We start from the raw sequence: 21,650 nt of genomic DNA on the forward strand, positions 1-21,650 counted from the left end.
AGTGACACTTCCCATACCTGTCACTGTCAATAAATGAGGTCATTCGTATTAGTATATTTTTCCAGATGATTAAAATTTGCTTATTACCAAATATATACCATATATTTAGAATTATTTTAATAATTTTTTAAAATCTTTAAAAAACTGATCACACTTTGCTGCTTTCTTGAACAGAGTGTTTGACATAATTGAGCTCTTTCTTACTGTTATATGGGTTAATCTAAAGGAAGGGAGGAGAAGCAAGGAAAGAATTTCAAGCTCAGAATTTTTTTAAAAACATGAATGTATTTGTTTTTATATGTGATTGGGTAAAAATAAAATATTTTTTAAAATATTATTTAGGTTATCATTAAAATCTATCAGTTATTGTACATAATAATAGTGACCCCCAAGGATCATTGAGGTCTTCAGAACTATTTGTGTCTACGTAAAATAAGCACTGAATGCTGTGCTTGTTGAGTTCTTGTGCAAGTTTTTTAAAGAATCTAAAGAATTTTTCAGTCTTTTACTGTCACCTCTCACTTTTTATCGTTATCCCTGCATAGGAATAATGGTTTCCTTCCTTAATCCTTCTTGCCCACTAGTCGGCTGTTTCTAATTTGCTTTGATCTAACATAAAAAATATCCAAACTTTTAAAACTTTTTTTTTCAAAATAAGAGTATGTAGGTTTTAATTAAAAGACTGTGGGGCTGTAGTATGAGGAACATGCATGAGCTTCGCTTTGTGATTTTGTCTTGTATTAGTTCTCACCAGTATTTCTTAAAGCTAAGGTCGATGGCTAAGTGACCTCTGGACAATAACATCTTGATGACAATATATATCCTAATATCCTTCTATATCTTTTTCATTTTTTTCCATTTGTTTTGTGTAGAACATTGCATACATTACCGATCTCTTTCACCCCACCACCACTGCATACACACATGCATGTTCACATGCACACACACAAACACTCACCTATGCACACACATACACAATCTCTTTATCCCTTAACACGTTGCTCTGTAGATCACAAAGAACAAAGAAGTAAATTTTTACTTCTGATTTTGAAGTCTCAGCTATGAATCTCTTAGCCCAATATTTTTTTAATCTAAGAGATATGTGTGCATGTATATATATGTGTGTGTGTATCATATATCTATTATATATATATATATATATATATATATATATATATATATATATATATATAAAATCTTAAATTTAACTTTTTTTCCAGCTTACCAAGATGTGTCTTCTCAGGAATCCTATAAAATAGGTAGCATGAATGTTGTGTCAACTCAATTTTGTTCAAGTATTTCTTGGGATACACACTTGATACCCATTCATTTCTTTCTATACCCACATGACAGTTGAAACAAGTCTTTGAATCATGTTGTATTCTATGCATGAAGATGAACTACTAGACTATAATGAAGCACGGAAGAGACAAATAATATGGCTCTTTATTTTTGTGTGCCCATTGTTTCTTTAATATACAGCTTGAAAATTATGCTTAATGCATCTGAAATAGGAGGTTTATAAACTCTGAAAATATAAGTTGACTTTACTTTATGAATGGGTAAGCTGAAAGTGACATTTTAAAGTTCATTGTAGTGAAACCTTTTATAAGGTGAATATCACCCATACACACAAGCCCTCCCCCAGTCACTGCTTTTGTGATTGTGGATTTTTGCATATGAGACACTTTTTGTTTTCAGTTATTTTTAATGGAACATATTTGTGTTATATATTATGGTCTTTAATGTATATATTTTGCATTCCTATCTACAGTAATTAGAAGATTATTTATTTATTTGTTTTTACTATTTTTGAGTTTCACTTGCTAGAAGGTTTTGTTTTTATAAAAAAAAAAGATCTGATGGTTTGTAATTAAGGGAAAAGCTTCACACCTTTTTAAAATACAGCTGGATTCTCACAGCTGTCAGTCTGTCTATTCAGAAGCCATGAAACAAGCTGCTATTTTACTACAGCTTTCTAAATGAAACAAACAGTGCCACACAAGCAACCGGCACATTGGTGGAGATAGAAAAGTCTGCTTTCAAATTTTATTTTCAGAAATAATTTTAAAGGAAAAAAAGAACTTTCAAGTCTTTCATATTAGCAAAACTAAAGATATCAGAAAACAACAACCCCAGGATACGCACACACACTCACACAACCATAGAACTCTAACCATGATAATTAATCTTACTTAATCTGTACAAGATGCTAAAGGTAGAAGGAATACCTTTTCCCAAAGAAATCCAGGTACCATTTTGCATTTTAATTAATTAATTTATGTCTGAAAAAGGTTTTTAAGCTTCTCTTTATTTCTGAATAAGAGACACTAAAATGGTTATCTATTTTCTTCTTTTCCAGATAATGTTTTTTGTCTTACCACTCATGGTATGGTTATGATATTAGCAGAGGTAGGATTTTGAAAATGTTAATTTTAGCAAAGCTTTACACCAGTCTAAACGATTTTTATAAGATATAATCCTAGTTGGATGTTAGTTGTGGTGTTCTGACTACAGCAACAACAACGTGATGATTTCAGCATTTCTGTAGTGCTTTAACTTTTGGAGAGTGCTTTATAGCTCTTATCTCTTTGTATGCTCAAAACAACCCTGGGAAATTTGTGTGATGATTCTCCCCATTTTACAGAACAGGAAAGTGATTTAAGTTAAGTGACTTTACTAGTGTTAAGCATCAGGGAAGTATCTAAAGCAACATTTAAACTTAGGTCTTCCAGACTCCAGGTCCCATGCTCCATCCACATCTGTCCATTCGAAAACACATATGTGTATGTTTGCACACATACAGGCTAGGGCCTGTACCTATGATTTCAGTTTTGGAGGGGGGGAGAGGGGGATGTCAGGCAGTTGTGGGTTAGGTGACTTGCCCATGGTCATACAGCTAATAAGTGGCAAGTGTCTGAGGCCAGATTTAAACTCAGGTCCTCCTGACTCCAGGACTTGTACTCTAATGCATTATGCCACCTAGCTGCCCCCCATTTCATTCTTATAGGTAGGTAAAGTACTTTTTATACTAATTCCAGTTGGCACTTTCTCATACATCGTATGCATTCTGTATACACGTGTGAATGAGTGTGTTTTCTTGCTTATTAAAATATCACCTCCATATTCTTACTGTGTGGTACTCATTGATGCTTAATAAATGCTTTTTGATTCATTGATTTCCTTGAATGTGAATCTGAAATCTCTACTGCTTGGCAAGTACCAGATGTGCTCTTCAGACTGCCTGTGGGCTATTTCCCACAAAAACCTCAAACTGAACGTGCTCAGGACTGGTCATCCTTTATCCCTAAAACTTGTCCTTCCTGATTTTCCAGTGGTTATCAACAGCACTGTTAGCATTCCTGGTCACAGATAGAAGTTCACATGTGATAAGACTTTAAAGTTTGAAAAATACTGTCTTACAACAATCCCTTGAGCGGTTAGGGTGGTAAAAATATTATTACCATTTTATTGATCTGGGAACTGAGCCTCTGGCAAGTTGTTATTCACACACAACTAGTAAGTGATAGAGACAAGAACCAAACCTTAACTTCCAGATTCTTAGGATGTTGCCCTTTTTGTCTTTTTCTTCTATTTTATTATTTATTTTAAAGATTCTTTCATTTTTAAATTTTTAGTTCCAAACTCTCTCCATCCCTCCAGCTCCCTCCCACTTCCATTGAGAAGGCATTTAACATATCAATTATACATATGAAATCATGCACAAGAGTTCTATAGTAGATGTTTTTTTTGAAAAGTAAAGAAAGTTAAAAAAAATTTATATTTCAGTTTCCCCTAGAGTTTAGGTAGAATTTTTTCACTATCAAAGAGTTCTTTGAAATTATCTCGGACCATATTATTGATCAGAGTAGCCTACTCTTTCACCATTGATCATCATTACATCATTACTATCATTGTGCATGATAATTTCCCCATTCTTCTTACTGCACTTTTCATCACTTCACATAGGTCTTCTGTATTTTTCTGAAACTACCTTCCCCATCGTTTTTTATAGCACAGTAGTATTCCATCACAATCATATGTAACAACTTATTTACCCATTCCCTAATTGATGAGCAGCTCCTCAGTTTCTAATTCTTTGCCACAGTAAAAAGAGCTGCTATAGATATTTTTGTAGATTTGGTCCTTTTCCTTTGATTTCTTTGGTATATAAGGTAGTCATCTTGGTAGGTCAAAGGGTATGCACAGTTTTATGGCCCTTTGGGCATAGTTCCTAATCATTCTTCATAATGGTAGGACCAGTTCACTGCCCCATCAGCGGTTCTTTAGTGTACCTAATCTTCCTTATCCTCTCCAGTATTTGTCATTTCTGGTAGAGGTGTTGTGATACCTCAGAGTTTAAATTTTTCTTGTTCTGACCAATTGTGATTTAGAGCACTTTTTCACATAACTTCAGGTAGCTTTGATTTCTTCATCTGAAAACTGCCTGTTTGTATCCTTTGACCATTTATCAACTGGAGAATGGTTTTTATTTTTATAAATTTGACTTATCTCTATGCTCAGTATATATTTGAGAAATTAGGCTTTAATCAGAGAAACTTGCTGTACAAAAAATGTTTTTGATATTACTTCATTTTCTGTGATATCTTTTAGCATAATGTAGTTTTCCTGATTATCTCTTTTAATTAGATCTATTTTTGTTTTTGCTTTGTCTGAGATGTTAATTGTCACTCAAGCCTTTTTTGTTGTTGTTCAGTTGAAGCATATTAGATTCTATTCCAGTCATTTACTTTAACTCTGTGTGTGTCTTTCTGTTTTAAGTGTGGCTCTTGTAAACAAAATACCATTGGATTCTGGTTTCTAATAAATCCTGCTATCTGTTTCCATTTTATGGGAGCACTCATCCCATTCTCTGCTGCTGTTTCTAATGCAGTAGAGTAACTAAGAACTGGAAAGGGCAAATATAAGAGCCATTGCTAATGAAGTAATAAAAGATAGCACTGGGAGTTTTGTGCCAGTCAGCTTTAAAAAAAATACCTGGGAAAATGTTAGAACAAATCATCAGTTTGCTGACACTGGGAAGAACATAAGATTTTATGGAAAAGCAAATAATATCAGGCCAATTTAATTTCATCTTCTATTACATGTCTTGTTAATGAGGGAAAAGAAATATATGTAATATGTCTGAACTTGAGTAAAGCTTTTGAATCAGTCCTACTTGATTATTTCATTAATAAGCTGTTTTAGTGCCAAATTGAATGATATGGACAACAAGTAGGATGGAGTTTGGGGAAGATCTTTGTGGATTGGAGTGGTTAGTAATGCTTCCTGCAAAAAGGAGCATTTGAGCTATGCCTTGGAAGACAAGGATGGCTTCAGGTAGGAGATCTGGGTGCAAACCATAACATCAGTAAAATGGTCACAGAAAAAATAAGTATGGTGTGTCTGTAGGACATTAAAGAAGAAAGAGGGGATGTTCAGACTACTGATGAAATTCTTCCAAGAAGCAATTTAATCCTGGCAGTTTTTTGTTGGAGCTTCAGATATAGTGAAATGTTGATTGAGTTAGATTTCCTGCTATTCTTTTGTCCTTATTTACAGTACACTGAGCTATAAAAGAATTTTTCCTCTTCTTCTGGGGCAGCCATTAGGTTCACCCCCAGACTTCAGGATTTGACTTTGTCTTGAGCAATCTTAGACGACCCTCTACTTAGTCTTGGTTATCTCCTAGTCCAGGAGATTTTCAAGCAAGAAAAGTTGTTGAAGTTTGCCCTTGGCACATTCTCAGGTTTCAAGAATCAAAAGGAATTCTCATTTAAGAGGAAAAGCTCATCCCTAACTCAAGATTTATATTTAATATATGAAAGCTTTATGCTGTGTCAATTTATACTTTTTTATACTCATTTTCCTTATAGGTTTTATGACAGGCACACAAAGGAACCCTCAGATGTCTCAATATGGGCCTCAACACACTGGACCATCTATGTCACCTCATCCTTCCCCTGGAGGTCAGATACATCCTGGAATCAGTAGCTTTCAACAGAGTAACTCTAGTGGGGCTTATGGTCCTCAGATGAGCCAATATGGACCACAAGGTAAAAATTTTTTTTAAGTAATATATATGTGTATTATATGCATATATGTAAATACATACATACGTATCCCCCCAAACTATTAATATAAAGCTCCTAAATAATCTTATTTTTAAATGTTCTTTAAAAATATCATGTTTTTTTAAAACACTTGTTTTTATGTTAAATTTGGAGAAGTGTAAAATCTTTCATTGTTTCAAAATTTAGTATTAATAGTAGAAATTGTTATAGATTGATCCTTACAAAACGTCTGTTTTACATCCATACTTCATATCACAGATTCAGAACAGGAAGGGACCTCAGAGACATCTAGTTCAATCCTCTCATTTTACAGATGGAGAAAGTATGGCCCAGGGATGTTAAGTGAGTTTGCTCAAAGTTATACAACTAGTAAGTCTATAAATAATGGAATTGTTCTTGGGATATAAAAGACACAGGGCCAGCTCCCAAATAATTTAAATTTAAACCTTAATTTTATTGTTTAGGTACAGGTTACTTTCTCCTCCTTTTTTTCCCTGTTATCCAAGAAAAACCACACCTTCATATTCCTTTTTAATTTTCTGTTAGATGTTTTTATGACTTTCTGCCCTTCCTAGAAAATTGAATGTGTAGCAGTGATTCTTTAATGCCTTTCAGGAGACAAACTGACGGATGTTGTAGGAAAAAAAAGGCTGAAAATACAAATTCTCCCATGCTTGAGATATCTCAGAGGGTCATAGGTTTAGAGGTTGACAGGTTCTTGAGACTGTACAATCCAATATTCTCATTCTGGAAATGACAAGTTATGATAGCATTTAGGGTTATTATCCTTGTCATTAGGTGATGCTAAGACTTGTCGTTTGCTTGAATATAGTAGTTCTCAAATGTGGCAACGATAAAGATCATCAGGTGTCCATACTAAGTGTGAGACCAATACGGGACACTTCCTATTATCAGAGGGCCACCTGTGATGCAAGGAGGGGCAAACTAGCCTTGGTCTGAGAAAATGTAGCCAGACTGATTTCAATTTCAATCACTATTGGTATCAGACTTGTGAATTTCTACTGTACTTCTAACCTGGGTGACATAGGGAGACCTACATCTGAAAAAAGAGAAGTAACTAAAACCAGTATTAAATCAATAGCTTGACTTCACTTAGATAGCTACTAAGTGACAGAGTCAGAGCTTGAACTGAGCTTCTCTGATTCCACTGTACCATATTCCCTGAGCTTTCATGCGTGCGTTTTAAAATCAATCCCCTGAGATTTCGGAGAATTTCTGTTTTTAAAGTTACTTCATAAACTTTTGAAATTGTAACCTATGATGTATTTGTTTACATCGGACATTGAAAGGTAAATTTGCAGAGGGATAACCTGACTCATTTTCCATAGTTAACTCAATTTTCTGAAAATACTAGATATATACCAAATTAAGGTGATCAGGATGGAATAAGGAGTTCAGACAGTCTTTACAGTCTTTGTAACAGGGTTGTCTGTTTATGTTGAAGACTTCCTGTGTACAGCACTATTTCATGAACATTGTTAAGTAGAGATTTATGGAGTCATTTCCATGACTGATATAAAGGAAAGATTTAAAGGCAAAGAACCTGGGTTTGACTGTTCGCTTTCCTATCTATGTGACCTTAGGTTATTGATTTGACTTTTTTAGGTCCCACCTGCCTCATCTCCGAAATGAAAAGAGAATGTAAGATGATTCCTGAGGTCATTTATCTCCTTAAATCCTGTTCAACACTAATTTTGAGTTCTACAAATCTATTTTATCTTACTGACTAGAGTCCATCTGGTCCATAAAGTTAGACAGAGTGGTCTGAATACTTACAATATTTCCTATTTTTTAATATGTTTCTATCTCACCATAAGAAGAGTGAACAATGCTGCAGAAAGATATAAAATCAGTATTAAATTTTAAATTTTTAACTAAAATTTTAAATAACATATTTGAAAGTCAATAATTTTCTTGAGTTTCATAATTCTTCCCTACCTTTGTTAAAGAAATTATCTATTCAGTTCCTTTTCATGGATAACATGGGAAAACATAACTTCCTGGTGAGACGAATGAAAGTATTACTTTGAAAGGACTACTTAATGCCAGTAGATTTTAGTGTATTTCTCTATTATCATGAAGAAAGGGTAATAGATAAGCTGGGAGTTCGAACTCTCAATTGATTATCAACAAATACCCTGATATTTTGCTCCGGAGCTTCTCACCCCAGCTAACCAAAAGAATTCTCGTTCCTCTGAAAACTCACAGCATATCCTTTGTATCTTCCTTGCAAAACATCGTACTGTCTGCTTTGTGTTATGGCTCTTACCATACATGTTTTATCTCACGTATTAGATTGTAAACTTTCTCAGAGCAGGGGAATGGATCTGTTTCATCTTTGTGTTTCCCATAATATACCTCGAGTGTGGTAGATTTTATGTTGGCTGAATGACTGAAATTAATAAACTTGGCTATTCCTTACTTAACATTTTTTACAGGTCATTGATTCCCTCTCTTCCATTTGGACTATAAATTCACATTTTTATGTATTATGAAGCAGTCTGTAGAGTTTATAATAATATAGAAGATCTTATTACTCTAAAGATCGTTTCTTTTCACAGATGTTTTTTAAAGGTATGTGCCCTATTTTTATCTGTTTGATCGGCTCCTAGTCACATTGGACCAGATTATTTGTATTCTGTCCATCAGGTACCCTGCCACCGTCCTTTCCTAGGAAAGCATTACCACTCTCTGTGTCAATCAAATAGAGACACTTGGTGTGAAGATGTGGAGCTACCTTGTTTTGTGACTGACCCAGGGTTTATCCATTTATTGTCATGACTTCCTTTGGAAACCCTGTTGCTTGCACAATTTCTCCAAAAAGTGACCATCCGTCTTTTGTTTCAGTACCACAAATGACAAGAAACTGATTGCCTCACATAGTGCATCTTGTTCCATTTATCTTCCCTCCACCCCAAGCATCCTCCCTTCCTCTTAGCTCTTTTCCCCAGGCTAAATATTTCTTTCAACTGATTCTTATAGGACATGGTTTCCAGTTTCTTGAGCTCCATGGTTACTCATTGTTAGGTACACGCCAGTAGTGCCAGACCTGTTTAGATCTTTTTGTTTTTTCAACCATTCTGTCATCCATCCCTTCCTGCTTCGTGTTACTCACAAATGTTCAAAGGAGGCCATCTCTGCCTTTATCGAAATCATTTACAAAAGTGTTGAACAGCATATTGGGCACTTTTCACCCTGCAACTTAACAAATTTAGTCTATTAAGGTAAAAGTCAGTGCTTAAGAACAGTGATTTAATAAATGTTGCTGTAGATCAAAGCATGTGCAGAAGAGTCCCTAATCTGCTTCTCCCAAATAGTGGGACTTAGTTCCTTTTGTTTAGTCAGCTTTTATTTTTAATAGTAGAATCTGTTTTGGAGGTCTAAAGTATTCCAATTGATTTCACTCCAAAAGAATAATAGGTCTGTTGCATGGTACCAGTAACTCATTCTGAATAACTTCCTGAAGATGATGTATCTATAAAATTCATGATTCTGGAATGGTAAAATGGGTAGTCATTTTTGAAAGTCATAAACGTTATTAAATGCTTTTAATAACCATTAAGTTATTAAATACTTGTGTAGCATATTAATAAATGAAAACATCCATTATGCCCTTATTGTATACTAAGCACTGGGGATACATATATGAAAATGAGAGGGCGTGCTATCAAGGGGCCCAACATATAATTGTCAAAGGGACAGTATATAAAAGGCAGTTGTTTCTGGACAGATGGAAAAGTCTGGATGTTCTAAGGGTCTAGTTGTGGGGTTTGGTGACAAGGTCCTCTGGTCCTTAGGTTACATCAGTAGGACAGTGCCCAGAATCTAAGGCACATAGAGGTAGGGCAGATGGTAAGGACTATTGATTAGGCCAAAGGTCCTTCATCTCCCTGGAAGGCATAGAGTTGGGAATTCCCCATCTCATCCATGTCATGTGAGCTGTCAAGCAACTTTTCCTGAGTTTTATATAGAGCGTCCAAGGAATAAGGGAACCTCCATGGTGATGGTCTTCCCACCTCCTAGCTGTCCCCTCAAATAGATTCTTAAGATTTAGCTTTAAGCCACTAAAATATTTGTTATACCAAGTAGTTAATTGATTGCCTTCTTCTTCATAGTGTATAATAGAACCTCAGAATTCAAAGTGACCTGAGAAGTTACCTAATCCAACTCCTCCCTAAAGAGAAACTTTATCCACAGAATCCAAAACAAGTGATTTTTAAAAAAACAAATAAACACCTCCTATGTGGCAGGCATTGAGCTAAGTGCTGGAAATACAAACAAGAAAAAAGAAAGACAGTGCGTCCCCTCAGGAAGCCTATAGTCTGATGGGAGAAGACAACGCAGAAAAGGAAGCCAAAAAGGAGAGAATGGTAGCAGCTTCCTCTTCCATCTAGAATCTCAGATTCCTTCTGCATAACCTAAAATGGCCTGGTTTCAAGTCCTGGCACCAGCCAGTTTGGGTATCTTCCAGCTTTTCCTAAAAAATCACCCCAAACTAAACATAAGCCAGAAGGTGTGGTCTGGTGGGAAAGGGGGTGTATTGGAACAGTAACTTCCCTTTTCTTCATCCTAAGATCGTGTTAGCCTTTTTGGCTGCTTTGTCACGTTGTTGACTCACGTTAAGCTAGGTCATACAATGAAATGCCAGGCATGGAATCAGAAAGACCTAAGTTCATATCCTGCCTCAGATATTTACTTGTTCTGTGACTCTAGACAGGTCACCTAATCTCTGTCGGATTCATCTTTCTCATCTGAAATAAATGGGGATGATAATAATGCCTGTTTCACAGAATTGTTGTGAGAATTGGGTGAAATGACTTAATGTGAAACACTTTGCAAACCTTGAGGTAGTACACAAATGCTGGCCATTGATACTGTTATAATTATTATTAACTACTGATACCTCCGAGTCTTTTTCCTGTGTAGTGTTATTTGGCTACATTTGATAGCAGAATTGATATTTTTACATTTGAGTCTAGGATTTTGTGATTATCCCTATTTAATTTCATCTTATTAGATTCTGCCTATCTAGCCTATTGGGATTTTTTTGTAACCTAATTCTGTTTAATACTATGAGCCTGTGAGACAACATGTTAGTAGTTGCTGCAAATTTCTTAGCATTTGAAGATTTTTATAAGCATTCTATTTATGTCTTTATCTAAGTAATTGGCCAAAATTTTGATTAGAATAGGACTAAGGACAGAGCCATATAATCCTCCTGGTTGCATTGCTTCATTAATTACCACTCTTGGGGTACTGTTCATCTGGTTTCAGATCCACCAACTTGTATAGTCATCTATATCATTTATTTCTAATTGTACCTAAAGTTATATTAATGATAAATGGCTTTTCCAGGCAATTATTTATCCAGTATTCCTTGCATCACTGTGAGGGAAGTCTAACAGCTATTCTTGTCCCCTTGTTACATGTTATGTAAGATTCAAGGAAGTGACTTGCCTGTGTCCACATAACTAGTAAGTGTCAGATGCAGGAACTGAACTCAGTTCTCTCTTTACTCTAAAGTCCAGTACTTTGTATTATACCATCTTGCCTCTTGATGTAAAAGATATGCGATGAAATCAGATGCCTTTGGTATGCTGTGACTCAAACCATTCCCCATGCTACCATTTTTTTTAAACCTGATAAAAGCAAATGACTTTCTGTACCGGCCTGACATGGTCTTGATAAGACCAAACTGGTTCATGTTAATTACTGGTTCACTTCCTAAAACCTTCAAACCATCCCTTTGAGTCAGCTAAAGTGGTGCTATATGTAGCCCCCAGCCAGGAATCAGGAAGACCTGAGTTCAGATATGGCTTCAGACATTTACTAGCAGTGTCTCCCTGGACAAGTCACTTAATCTCTTTTTGCCTCAGTTTTGTCAACTGTGAAAAGGAGATGATAACGGCACCTACCTCCTAGGGTTGTTGTGAGAATCAAATGAAATATATGTAAAGCACTTAGCAGAGTGCCAGTCACATAGTAGGTGCTATTCCCCTTTGTTTCCCTGAATAATGAATAAAAAATTACAATATCCTGTTGTAATCAAGATCACTAGCCTTTAGTTTGAACCAACCTATTTTCGTTCCCTTTTGGGGATGAGTACTGCTCTTCTGACTCATTCATTTACTCTGCATGACTTTCAGAGATCCTCAGTGGTCTGTGCCAGGTGACGCCAATTCATTGATATTACCTGTGCGCTGTCTTGGTGTCTCTTCTCATCCACAGCTCTTTTTGTTAACTACATTCCATTTATACTTCTCAGTCAGAAGTTGATTATCTCCTTTTCAACAAAAACAAAGTAAGAATCAAATAATTCTGCCCCACCCCCAAGTGTTGGTTATTGCCCTCCTCTTCTTGGCCAATGCTTAGATTTTTTGGTCCTTTCTGTTGTCCTTGGCATTTACCACCATTTTCTGTGCCTTCTGGTGTCAGCATTGCTTTAACAGCATCCTTCCACTTTTTTCCTCATTTATTTTCCTTTATTATTATTTTTTTTGTCCTTGTAGGTTTATTCTTTTTTTTAACATTCTATGTTAGTTGATACAAATATAGCAGTCCTGTTCAAAAAAAGGAGATTCTTGCCCTCATCTTAGACATCTTCATATCCTCCTTGGGTGTCTATCACCATACCTTCAACCCAGGATGCATTCAAATCTTGATTGAGTAAATAAATCTATGCAAAAACTAACAAGCATTTAATAAATGCTTGCTGTGTGTCAGATGCTGTGCCAAGTATGGGGGATTCAAATCAAAAGCAAAAATAGTCCCTGCTTTCAAGGAGCTTACATTTTTATGGGGGAGGAAAAGTATATGTATATCTGGATAGAGAGATAAATGGAAGAATGAATAGAGAGAGAAATAAATGATAGGAAGATACATGTATACATAAAATTGAGGCATGGGTGATAAACACCCAGGAGATGGAAAGTAACCTTAGGAGGGTAGATGAGGGTACCAGGAAAGACTTCTGTGGGAATTAACTGCATCTTAAAAGAAAGCTATTCTAAGAGGTAGAGTTGAAAAGGAAAAACATCCCAGGAATAGGGGGCAGGGGAGAACTAACGTATGGTGACAGGAAATAGAATGGTGTTTGTTAGGAACAGAGAGAAGGAGCATGTGGAGAAGAGCAGTATAAAAGCTATGAATATGGGAAAGGTCCACATTGTGATTGAAAAGAAGTGTTTGTGTTTAGTCTCCGTGGTAACGGAGCTTATGAAAGTGTGGGAGAAGGGGGGCAGGCCAGGCACCAGGTTGTGGAGAATGAATTGAATGTGAAGTTTTGGGGGAATGTGAGGCAAGGAGTCCTATTAGAAGGTAAACGGCAATGAAAGCTTGAACTAGGACAGTAGCTATGTGAGTAATAAGAATAAGTATATGTAAGAGAGGCAGTGGAAGAAGAAATTACAAGATGTAGCAACTACTTTGGTGTGTGGAGTGAGTGACATAAAGGAGTTCAGGAGACGCTGAGGTTGAGGATGACTCAGAGGAGCATGGTTCCCATAATAGTAACATAGAAGTTCAGAAGAGGGTTGGATTTTTGAGTTTTAAGTTCTATTCTTAATATATTGAATGAGAGATAGCTGTATGACACCCATTTCAGAATCTCAGTATACAGCTGGTGATGTGGGACTGTTGTTTGGGACAGAGACTAGGTCTAGATCAGTAGATTTCTGATTCATCTACAGAGATTTTCATTGAACCCGCAGGAGTTGATGAAATGATCAAGTGAGAATCTAAAGAGTAAAGAAAAGGGGACCCAGGACAGAACTTTGTGAAACATCCACTTTTTTTTTTTTTTATCATGGTAGGGTCAAACATCCAGCTAAGGAAATTAGGAAGGAATGATCAGACAAATAGGAAAAAACCAGTAAAGGACAGTCATAAAAATCAAAAGTAAGGTATGTAACAGTGTCAAATGCTATGAAGGAGTTAAGAAAGATGAGAATTCCAAAAGGGCAATGAAAACATTAGTTATTTTGAATAGAACAGTTTCAAGTTCAGTGATGAGGTCGGAGTCTAGATTTCAGAGAATTTAGAAAAGAATGAGAGACAAAGAGGCACTGATTGTAGGTGTCTTTTTCAAAGAGTTTAGCTTGGATGGGTAAGAGAAATATGGGCAAAAGTAGATGACCCCGCTGAGATATAATGAGAAGAGTGGAGGGAGAATTGAACATGGTTGTAGGCAACAGAGGAGGAACCAGTGAAGACTGGAGATTCATGAGATGATGATGGAGACGGATTGCTAGAGAAAATGGCACTGGATAAGATCCAAGAGTACATGTAGAAAGGCTGACTTTGGCAAACAAAAAGCCCACCTTATCCTTAGAGACTGAAGGAAGAAATAGTAGAAGTGGGGAGCTTATTTCAGAGAGATTTGAGATGAGGAAAAGGAAAGAATACTATTAAATATATGGGAAAGTCCGGGGTTGGGGGGGGCAGGGCATGTGAGGTAGCTTGAGTAAAGAGTAAAAGAATGGAGTGGAGAGTGGTAAGATTGTCTTACTGTAGTGAGGGCCCAATTGAATTAGAAAGCATACGTTTATAGTGGACCCTTGTGGGTGTTAGGAAGTCCAAGAATATGACCTGTCCTCTGTATAACTGAGATTTATTATAAATCTAGTGCAGGAAAGGACCTTAGAAGTCCATCTAGTCTGTTCCCCCTTTATTTTACAGATGAATTAACTATAAGGGAACACAAAGGGATGTGACCTGCCCAAGGTTACATGGTAATATCATATGTGGAATATGAACACACATCCTCTGATTCCAAAGCCAGCGCTCTTTTCACTGAAACACATTCTTCCTACATGGGACATAGGTGGTTGAAGTTGAAGAGAAATAATGAATAAATGGAAAATTTGGAAATTTGAGGATTAAAAAGATATCAATATGTTGAGGTAGAAGGGCAACAATTGGAGTGCAGAAAAAGACTGATCCAGGCACTGAACGCATTGAGGAAGGCAAAATAGCATGCTGAGGTTTGGTAAATAATAGGTATCAGCATCTGGATTGGATTCCATAAAAGGAGGATATGATGATGATGAAGATGAAGATGTGGATGATAAAAGGAATATTCAAGTTCTCATGCCACAACTTGAGGTTTGATAGGGGGCAGAGATGGAAGGAGACAAAGGAGGTAGAGTACAGCAAAAGGAGTTTTGTTAATCATCACTTGGGCACATGTAGATTGGCACATGGTGGGGACAAGGCTGAAAATGTGGGAATACAGAAGCAGAGAAGTTAAAGTTGGAATTATGGCTGAGACCTTTGGCAGTTTGGGACTTCGTTATCACAGGGAGAACAAGAGTACACGATAGAAGGATGCTAACCATCAGAGAATGAGTCTGAGTAATAGTCAGGTCTCCTAATGAAGGGTTCAACCCTTTTGGTTTTAGGCCAGCCCACAACTGCCCAACTTTTCATGCTGCTGAATCCTAGGCTGCTCTCTTTGAGGAGCATTTGAAAAACCTTTGGGATGACCCCAGCAGGTATGGTGTGTCCCAAGGCTGATTGGGGCAAGTCCCCATCAAACCCTGGGATGTCTAGTCCTAGCAGGGAGGCTGGAGTTGTGTTGTAGCCCTGGAGTCAACAGGAGGCTGAAGTGTTGTGCCGCACCTCTTTCCCACCAGCCCCAACCACATGCTCATTGTGTTGAAGCCCTCATACTGAACAGGATGTCCAAAACTCCTCAGCCCAGTTGTTGTTCTTGGGCATCCTGAAGCCTAGTGTGAGAGGGCATGAGGCCAGCCAGGAGTAGACCCTCACTGCTCCATGGTTTTACATGCCATACATTGTGTTCTTCCAAAACCAAGCAAATATATTAAATTTAGAATAATGAGAATCTACAGCTAATTCAAAATTTCTCATAATAGTAGCCCTTCAAAGGTTTTTTTTTTCTAGTATATTATTGAGTGAAATAAGATTGATCACTTAATTTTTCTCTTAAAATTATGGTAGTGATTTTGCTAGAAATCTCAGCTCCCAATATCTTCCATTTAGCGCCTAAATTTAATTCCAGGTGGGTTGGAATTTAAAATCAATTGGTCATAGAGATAAAGTGGGCAAAGAGTTCATACGCATGTGTTCCAAAAGTGTCTGTGCCAGGCTGTACCCACTTGAAAAGTGTGGGCTCTCGGACTTGGCTGCCTGACATGTCCAGCTGATGTAGGCTGGCCCAGCATCTGCTGCATTCATTGTGTTTAATGCTGGATCCATCTGTTTTCTGTCAAAGCTATTGCCAACAAATTACTGATCTATTAGAGAAACATGGAAATAAGATTGTACTTCTCATTCCTGGCTTTTTGTCTCATATTTTGTTTGGCTTTTATGGAACCTTAGATTTTTGCCGTGTGTGTGTGTGTGTGTGTGTGTGTGTGTGTGTGTGTGTGTGTGTGTGTGTGTGTATCTAACACATCATAACTGGTATATAGTATTGAATTGTTTGCTTTACAAAAATTGGTATATAAAATAAGAAAAAAATATAGTTCATTCTCCCACTTCACCTCCTTTCCCCCCGAAAAAATCTGAAGTCCATGTTAGTTTTGAGTGACCAGTTTTACCCCAGGTATGTGAGAGTAAGGAAAAGTCTTACCAGTTTCAAGGAAAAAGAAAGGGAGCTTTTCTGTTTCTGCTGCTGAATAGAGGCCTCTGTAATTATAACTTACTTCCTTGATATGTACTACTGAATGCCAAATCATGAAACCGATTGAGTGAAGAAGGAAAACAGAGAATGGTGAACAGTGTAATCTGTCTATGTGCATGTATCTGTGGGTGTGTATCGTTATTATTGTCAAACACATGCTCCACCCCATTACAGTTTGCTTTCTGGTATCCAGAGAAAAGCAGCTGCTGCATTAAGCCGAGCTGTTGAAGTAGAGTTCTTCCCTATGTAGCTACATCATTTGAACTGAAAAAGATTATAATAGAAAAAGGTACAGGGTAACCTATGAATCTGTCTTTTTTTTTTCTCCTTTGTGTTCATAGAGTCATTGATTGCCAAATGAAGATGAGGTACAGGAACACAGAGTAATTCAGGAGACCTCCTCCTCTGTTATCCCACATTGCGGGGATATTCTCAGCAACAAACACAGAAATGTTGGGTTTCTAAAACAAGATTAAAGTGTTATTTCATTTCCTTCCAAAGCAAAGGGCACATGTGTTTTCACTAAAGAAGGTTTCTAACCAAATGTGACAGTTATGAGGATTTGGGGGAGAAGGGTGGAAACTGACTACAAAGTAACAGCATGAATGTATGAATTAATTATGTGTGCATTCAAACAATGAATTAGTTTATTTTTAATAAAAGCAAAGTGAGGAAAGAGGTCTGTATTTCTAGTCTTGATTATAGGAGAGTGGGGGAGGGTGGGGGGGTGAGGTCATGGAGGAAGGGAAAAGGAGGAAACATCTTTTTCGGAGTCACAGAGGAAAGCTAGGATGACTCGTTATTTAAATAAGCCTGAGATTAGTGAGTAGAAGCCAGCATACTCCACTCTCCACATTCTTCCCTGAACAAGGATTAGAACACTCTTCCTATTAAATCGAGTGGGATGGTTTGGTTTGGTTTGGTTTTTTAAGGCTAAAAATGATATAATTTGCATGATAAAATTGGACTTTCATAAGCTGTTTTTTAAAACACCCTGCCTTTGGAAAAGGCAGTGCCAGGCCTGGAGTCAGGAAGACTTATCTTCATGAGTTCAAATCTGACCCCAGACACGTATTAACTGTGTGACCCTGGGTAGGTCGCTTAACCCTGCTTGCCTCAGTTTTCTCATCTCTCAAATGAACTGGACAAGGAAATGGCAAACCACTCCAGTGTCTTTGCCAAGAAAACCCTCAGTGGGTCCCAAAGAGTCAGATACAGCTGAAAAATAACCGTTCAACAAAAGCCATCAGGACATCTTACAAAAGTATAAAAATGCCAAATTCATACAAAGTCACTTCTGGAAGTAGTGATGGTGGAGTCTAGCAATGGAGAAAATTGAGATGGGCTTCCTGTAGGAGGTTGCCCTGAAGCTGAACATTGAAGGATGGGGATTTTACAAAGCAAAGATGAGTGTGGAGGGCTTCCCATTCATGGGAAAGAGCCTGTACAAAGTCATAGATGCAAGACATTATATGTGAGGGACAGCAAAAATCCATCTTGGCTGGACTTGATTAATTAATTATTAATAATTATTATATAATAATCCTAGTAATACAGGCCTGAGCCAGAGTGTGAAGGGCTTTCAGTGACAAAATAAATTTGTTATTCCAGAACCCACTGGAAGGCACTGGAATTTCCTAATTAAGAGAGCAGTATAGTCAGACCAGTGATTTTTTTAAAAGTATATCAGTTTTGATTATTGAGAGTCAAGAATGTATTGGAGGGGGAGCCTGGATGCAAGGCTATCACAAAGTACTGGTGAGAGATGATGAGGGCCTCAAATAATGTTTTTCCCCTTGCATCCCAAGCAGTCCGAATTTTGTCTGGGCTCCAAATACAGCAAGCTAAAAAGATGCAAAATGGCAGGCTTTCCTGAAAAGTCAGTTTTCAATATTTGCACCTTGACCATTTTCAAAGGGACTTTCTCAGAGGGACCCTTAGGATGCCAAAATGGATGATGCTCCTAAGTCCCAAGTAGAGACTGGAGGTAGAGAAGCCCTCATATCTTGGAAGATAAAATTCTTATTAGAAAATAAACAGTTCTGCTAGTCAGTTTATAGACATGAAAGATCTAGAAGCTTAGCAAGACATAGGCTTCCTTCAGTACTTTCTCATTTTTACCTGGCTGCCTATCCCCAACGTAATAAAGTAGTTTATTACTGTCTCTTCCTTGTCTCAGATGTGGGTTTTGAGTTATCACAGAGCCCAAACTATTTTAGAAGGGTACAAAAACCCATCCCCTTTTTGGTGTCCAAGTTATCACTCAGCCCGAGGTTTGCTGTGGCTTCCTCAGAGAGGCAGCTAGGTCACTCAATGGAAAGAGACCTAGACTCGTAGTCAGGAAGACCTGATTTTGAATTCTGCCTCAGACACTGGCTGTGTGACACATGGCAAATGATTTGCCCTCAGTTTCCTTAAAAAAAAAAAAAAAAAAAAAAAAAAAGGTGAGGGGGAAATAATAATAACACATACCTCACAGGGTTGTTGTGAAGATCAGATGAGATCGTGTGCGTGTGTGTGTGCGTGTGTGTGTGTATTTAAAGTGCTTTGTAATCTAAGCACTATATGTAAGTTCTAGCTATTATTATCATTGTTATTATTGATCATTTATCAGTTTTCAGTGTCTTGCTATTGGAGGTAGTTTCTTTGTTATGTTTTTTTTCTCTCTAGGATTTGCTTTCTCCCTTATATCTGAAGTGAACCTCATAAGTCTGTTATGCCTTTTCTTTAGTCCCCGGTTTTTTCTTTGTTTATAGCATGCCTTACATTAAATAAAACTAGAATAAGATTAAAACATAAGAGGTCAGAGAGTGCTGAGAGTTTCTGGAGTTAGTATTCATCTCCAGCTATAAAGCTTAGTGGCACCTAAGTAAAGCAGGAAGAGTTTTGACAGGTGAAAATTTGACAAATATACATTCCACTCATAGGGTATGAGCTATGTAAATGCTAAATCAGTAATATCCAAAGCTATTGGACAATCGGAAGACAATCTGAAGAGATCAGGTAAGGAAGAAATTGTATTAATAAGTTATAAATGGTCTAAATCTTCAAAAATCACTAGCTTTTAAAATTAAGGCATATGATCAAGATTTTAAAGGATATAAAATTGAATTCCCACTTAGTGACTTAATATTTTCTGAGATATTCCTTTTTCAAGTCCTTAAGTGTTATGGAAAAATTAATTCTACATTTGTATAAAAAGCCAAAACAGCGATAAAATGTGTGAATCTAGGAAATTGTAAGAGTGACATAAATGTAATAGTTTCTAAGGTCTCTTCCTGCCTTCAAGGGTCTATGACAGTGGTGTTAAATTCTTATACATACTATACATACAAACTATACATACAAATGCCTCTAGGACAGATGGTAACTTAGAAAATGATACAGTCATATTACCTATGTTCTAGCTAATTAATTTAATATTTCCCAATTCATTATAAAGTGGTATTGGGCTTTACCAGTAACCGGCCATATTACCTTGAAGCACAGTTTCTTTCTCTGTAAAGTAGTACTAATAATTCTTGCCCAACCATCTTCTTTGGGTTATCATCAATTCCAGTTGAGACTATGTGAACGTACTTTGAAACATAAAAAAGTATACAAATGCAATATTGCCATACAGGATTGATTTTTGCTTAGCAGCTTTTTATTAGAAGTAGTTAAAAATCCCTTCTATCCCCATACATGCTATTTTTTTAAACAGAAATACTAGCACACATGCATCCACACTGCCGCACAGATCATTGTCGTAGTATACCAGATTAATCTCATTTCTCCCTAAACATCCTTGCATTTTACCATGTCTCTGTCCATTTTCTTGTCTCTTGAATATCTTTCCCTCTTTGTTGGATTTTAATATCTCATTTAAAGCTTGACTCAAGTACCACCTCCTTCCAGAAGCCTTCTCTGATGCCCTCGATTGGTAAGAGGCTTTCCTCTTTTCAGACACAATTTATTCTCTCCTTCTCTAGTTAAATTATCATATATTGTTTTGTATTGTAGTGAGTGGGTTCAATAGCATAGGTGCAAAAACTATCTTTAGAAAATGGGAAAGATGCATCTTCTTTTGCGATGAGAGGAATAGGGAACAGATGGAGATTGGGGAGGGGGGAAGCTCTTGAGGTAGAAGAGGAGGTAAATTGAGAGTTCTTTTATGTCAGATAGCCTCAGTGTTCTTAATAATTAGTGAGCAAGATCCTCTTCAATGTAGGCTGGAATGGAGGGTTATGGAGAGTTTGTATCATCTAAAATGGCCACTGAGAAAGACACAACAGGATGTCAGTTAGCAGCAAGCTGCATTTTTAAAATGTGTAAATGCAGTGAGGTATAAATAGGTTGGAGAGCATGCATCTGTCAAACTAGCCCAATTTGGTGATTTTTATCTAATGTTGTGCAGCAATCCAGGAGGAGAGAAAGGGCTCAGCAATGTTACCTCAGAGTTGGGAATTGACTTTGTTGACAGTGAAGGATAAGGAATTCTAAAGTACTAGAGTATCATTAAAATAATTGAACATGAAATCCAAAATGGGTAGGAAGAGAAGTAAACCAGGGCTTTTTAGTCTGAGATCCATGAATGAGTGAGCGTGTGTGTGTGTGTGTTTGATAATTGTTATAATACAGTTAGTTTCTTTTTTACTCCTTATTATTTTATTTTATGCACATAAAAACATTGTTTTCAGAAAGGGTCCATAAGCTTCACCAGATCGCCAAAGATATCCGTGATACTGGTAAAGTCAAGTCCAAGAGAAGAGAGGAAAGTTGGGTTTGATTTAAGTCTCCATGTGGTCAAGGCTCTCTCTCTAAGTGTTTTCTCAGTTTTCAGAACAAGTAGATGTCGGATGGATGGATGGATGGATGTGAGTATGCAAATTTCCCTTTGCATAGCTTTTCAGTATACATACCCATACACA

The 21,650-nt window shown here is 36.9% G+C and overlaps 1 protein-coding gene across 9 annotated transcripts in view; it reads left to right on the plus strand.

The window, feature by feature from the left end:
* Nucleotides 1-21,650, plus strand: part of ARID1B (AT-rich interaction domain 1B) — a 551,978-nt gene that overhangs the window by 462,803 nt on the left and 67,525 nt on the right. For all 9 annotated transcript variants that reach the window (XM_072643769.1, XM_072643770.1, XM_072643767.1 and 6 more), the window contains one exon: nucleotides 5,877-6,056. In XM_072643769.1, the coding sequence (XP_072499870.1) occupies nucleotides 5,877-6,056 (180 nt within the window). The remainder of the gene's footprint in view (nucleotides 1-5,876; nucleotides 6,057-21,650) is intronic.

Source organism: Notamacropus eugenii, chromosome 2 (genome assembly GCF_028372415.1).
Source record: "Notamacropus eugenii isolate mMacEug1 chromosome 2, mMacEug1.pri_v2, whole genome shotgun sequence".
NCBI classification, from domain to species: Eukaryota; Metazoa; Chordata; class Mammalia; order Diprotodontia; family Macropodidae; genus Notamacropus; species Notamacropus eugenii.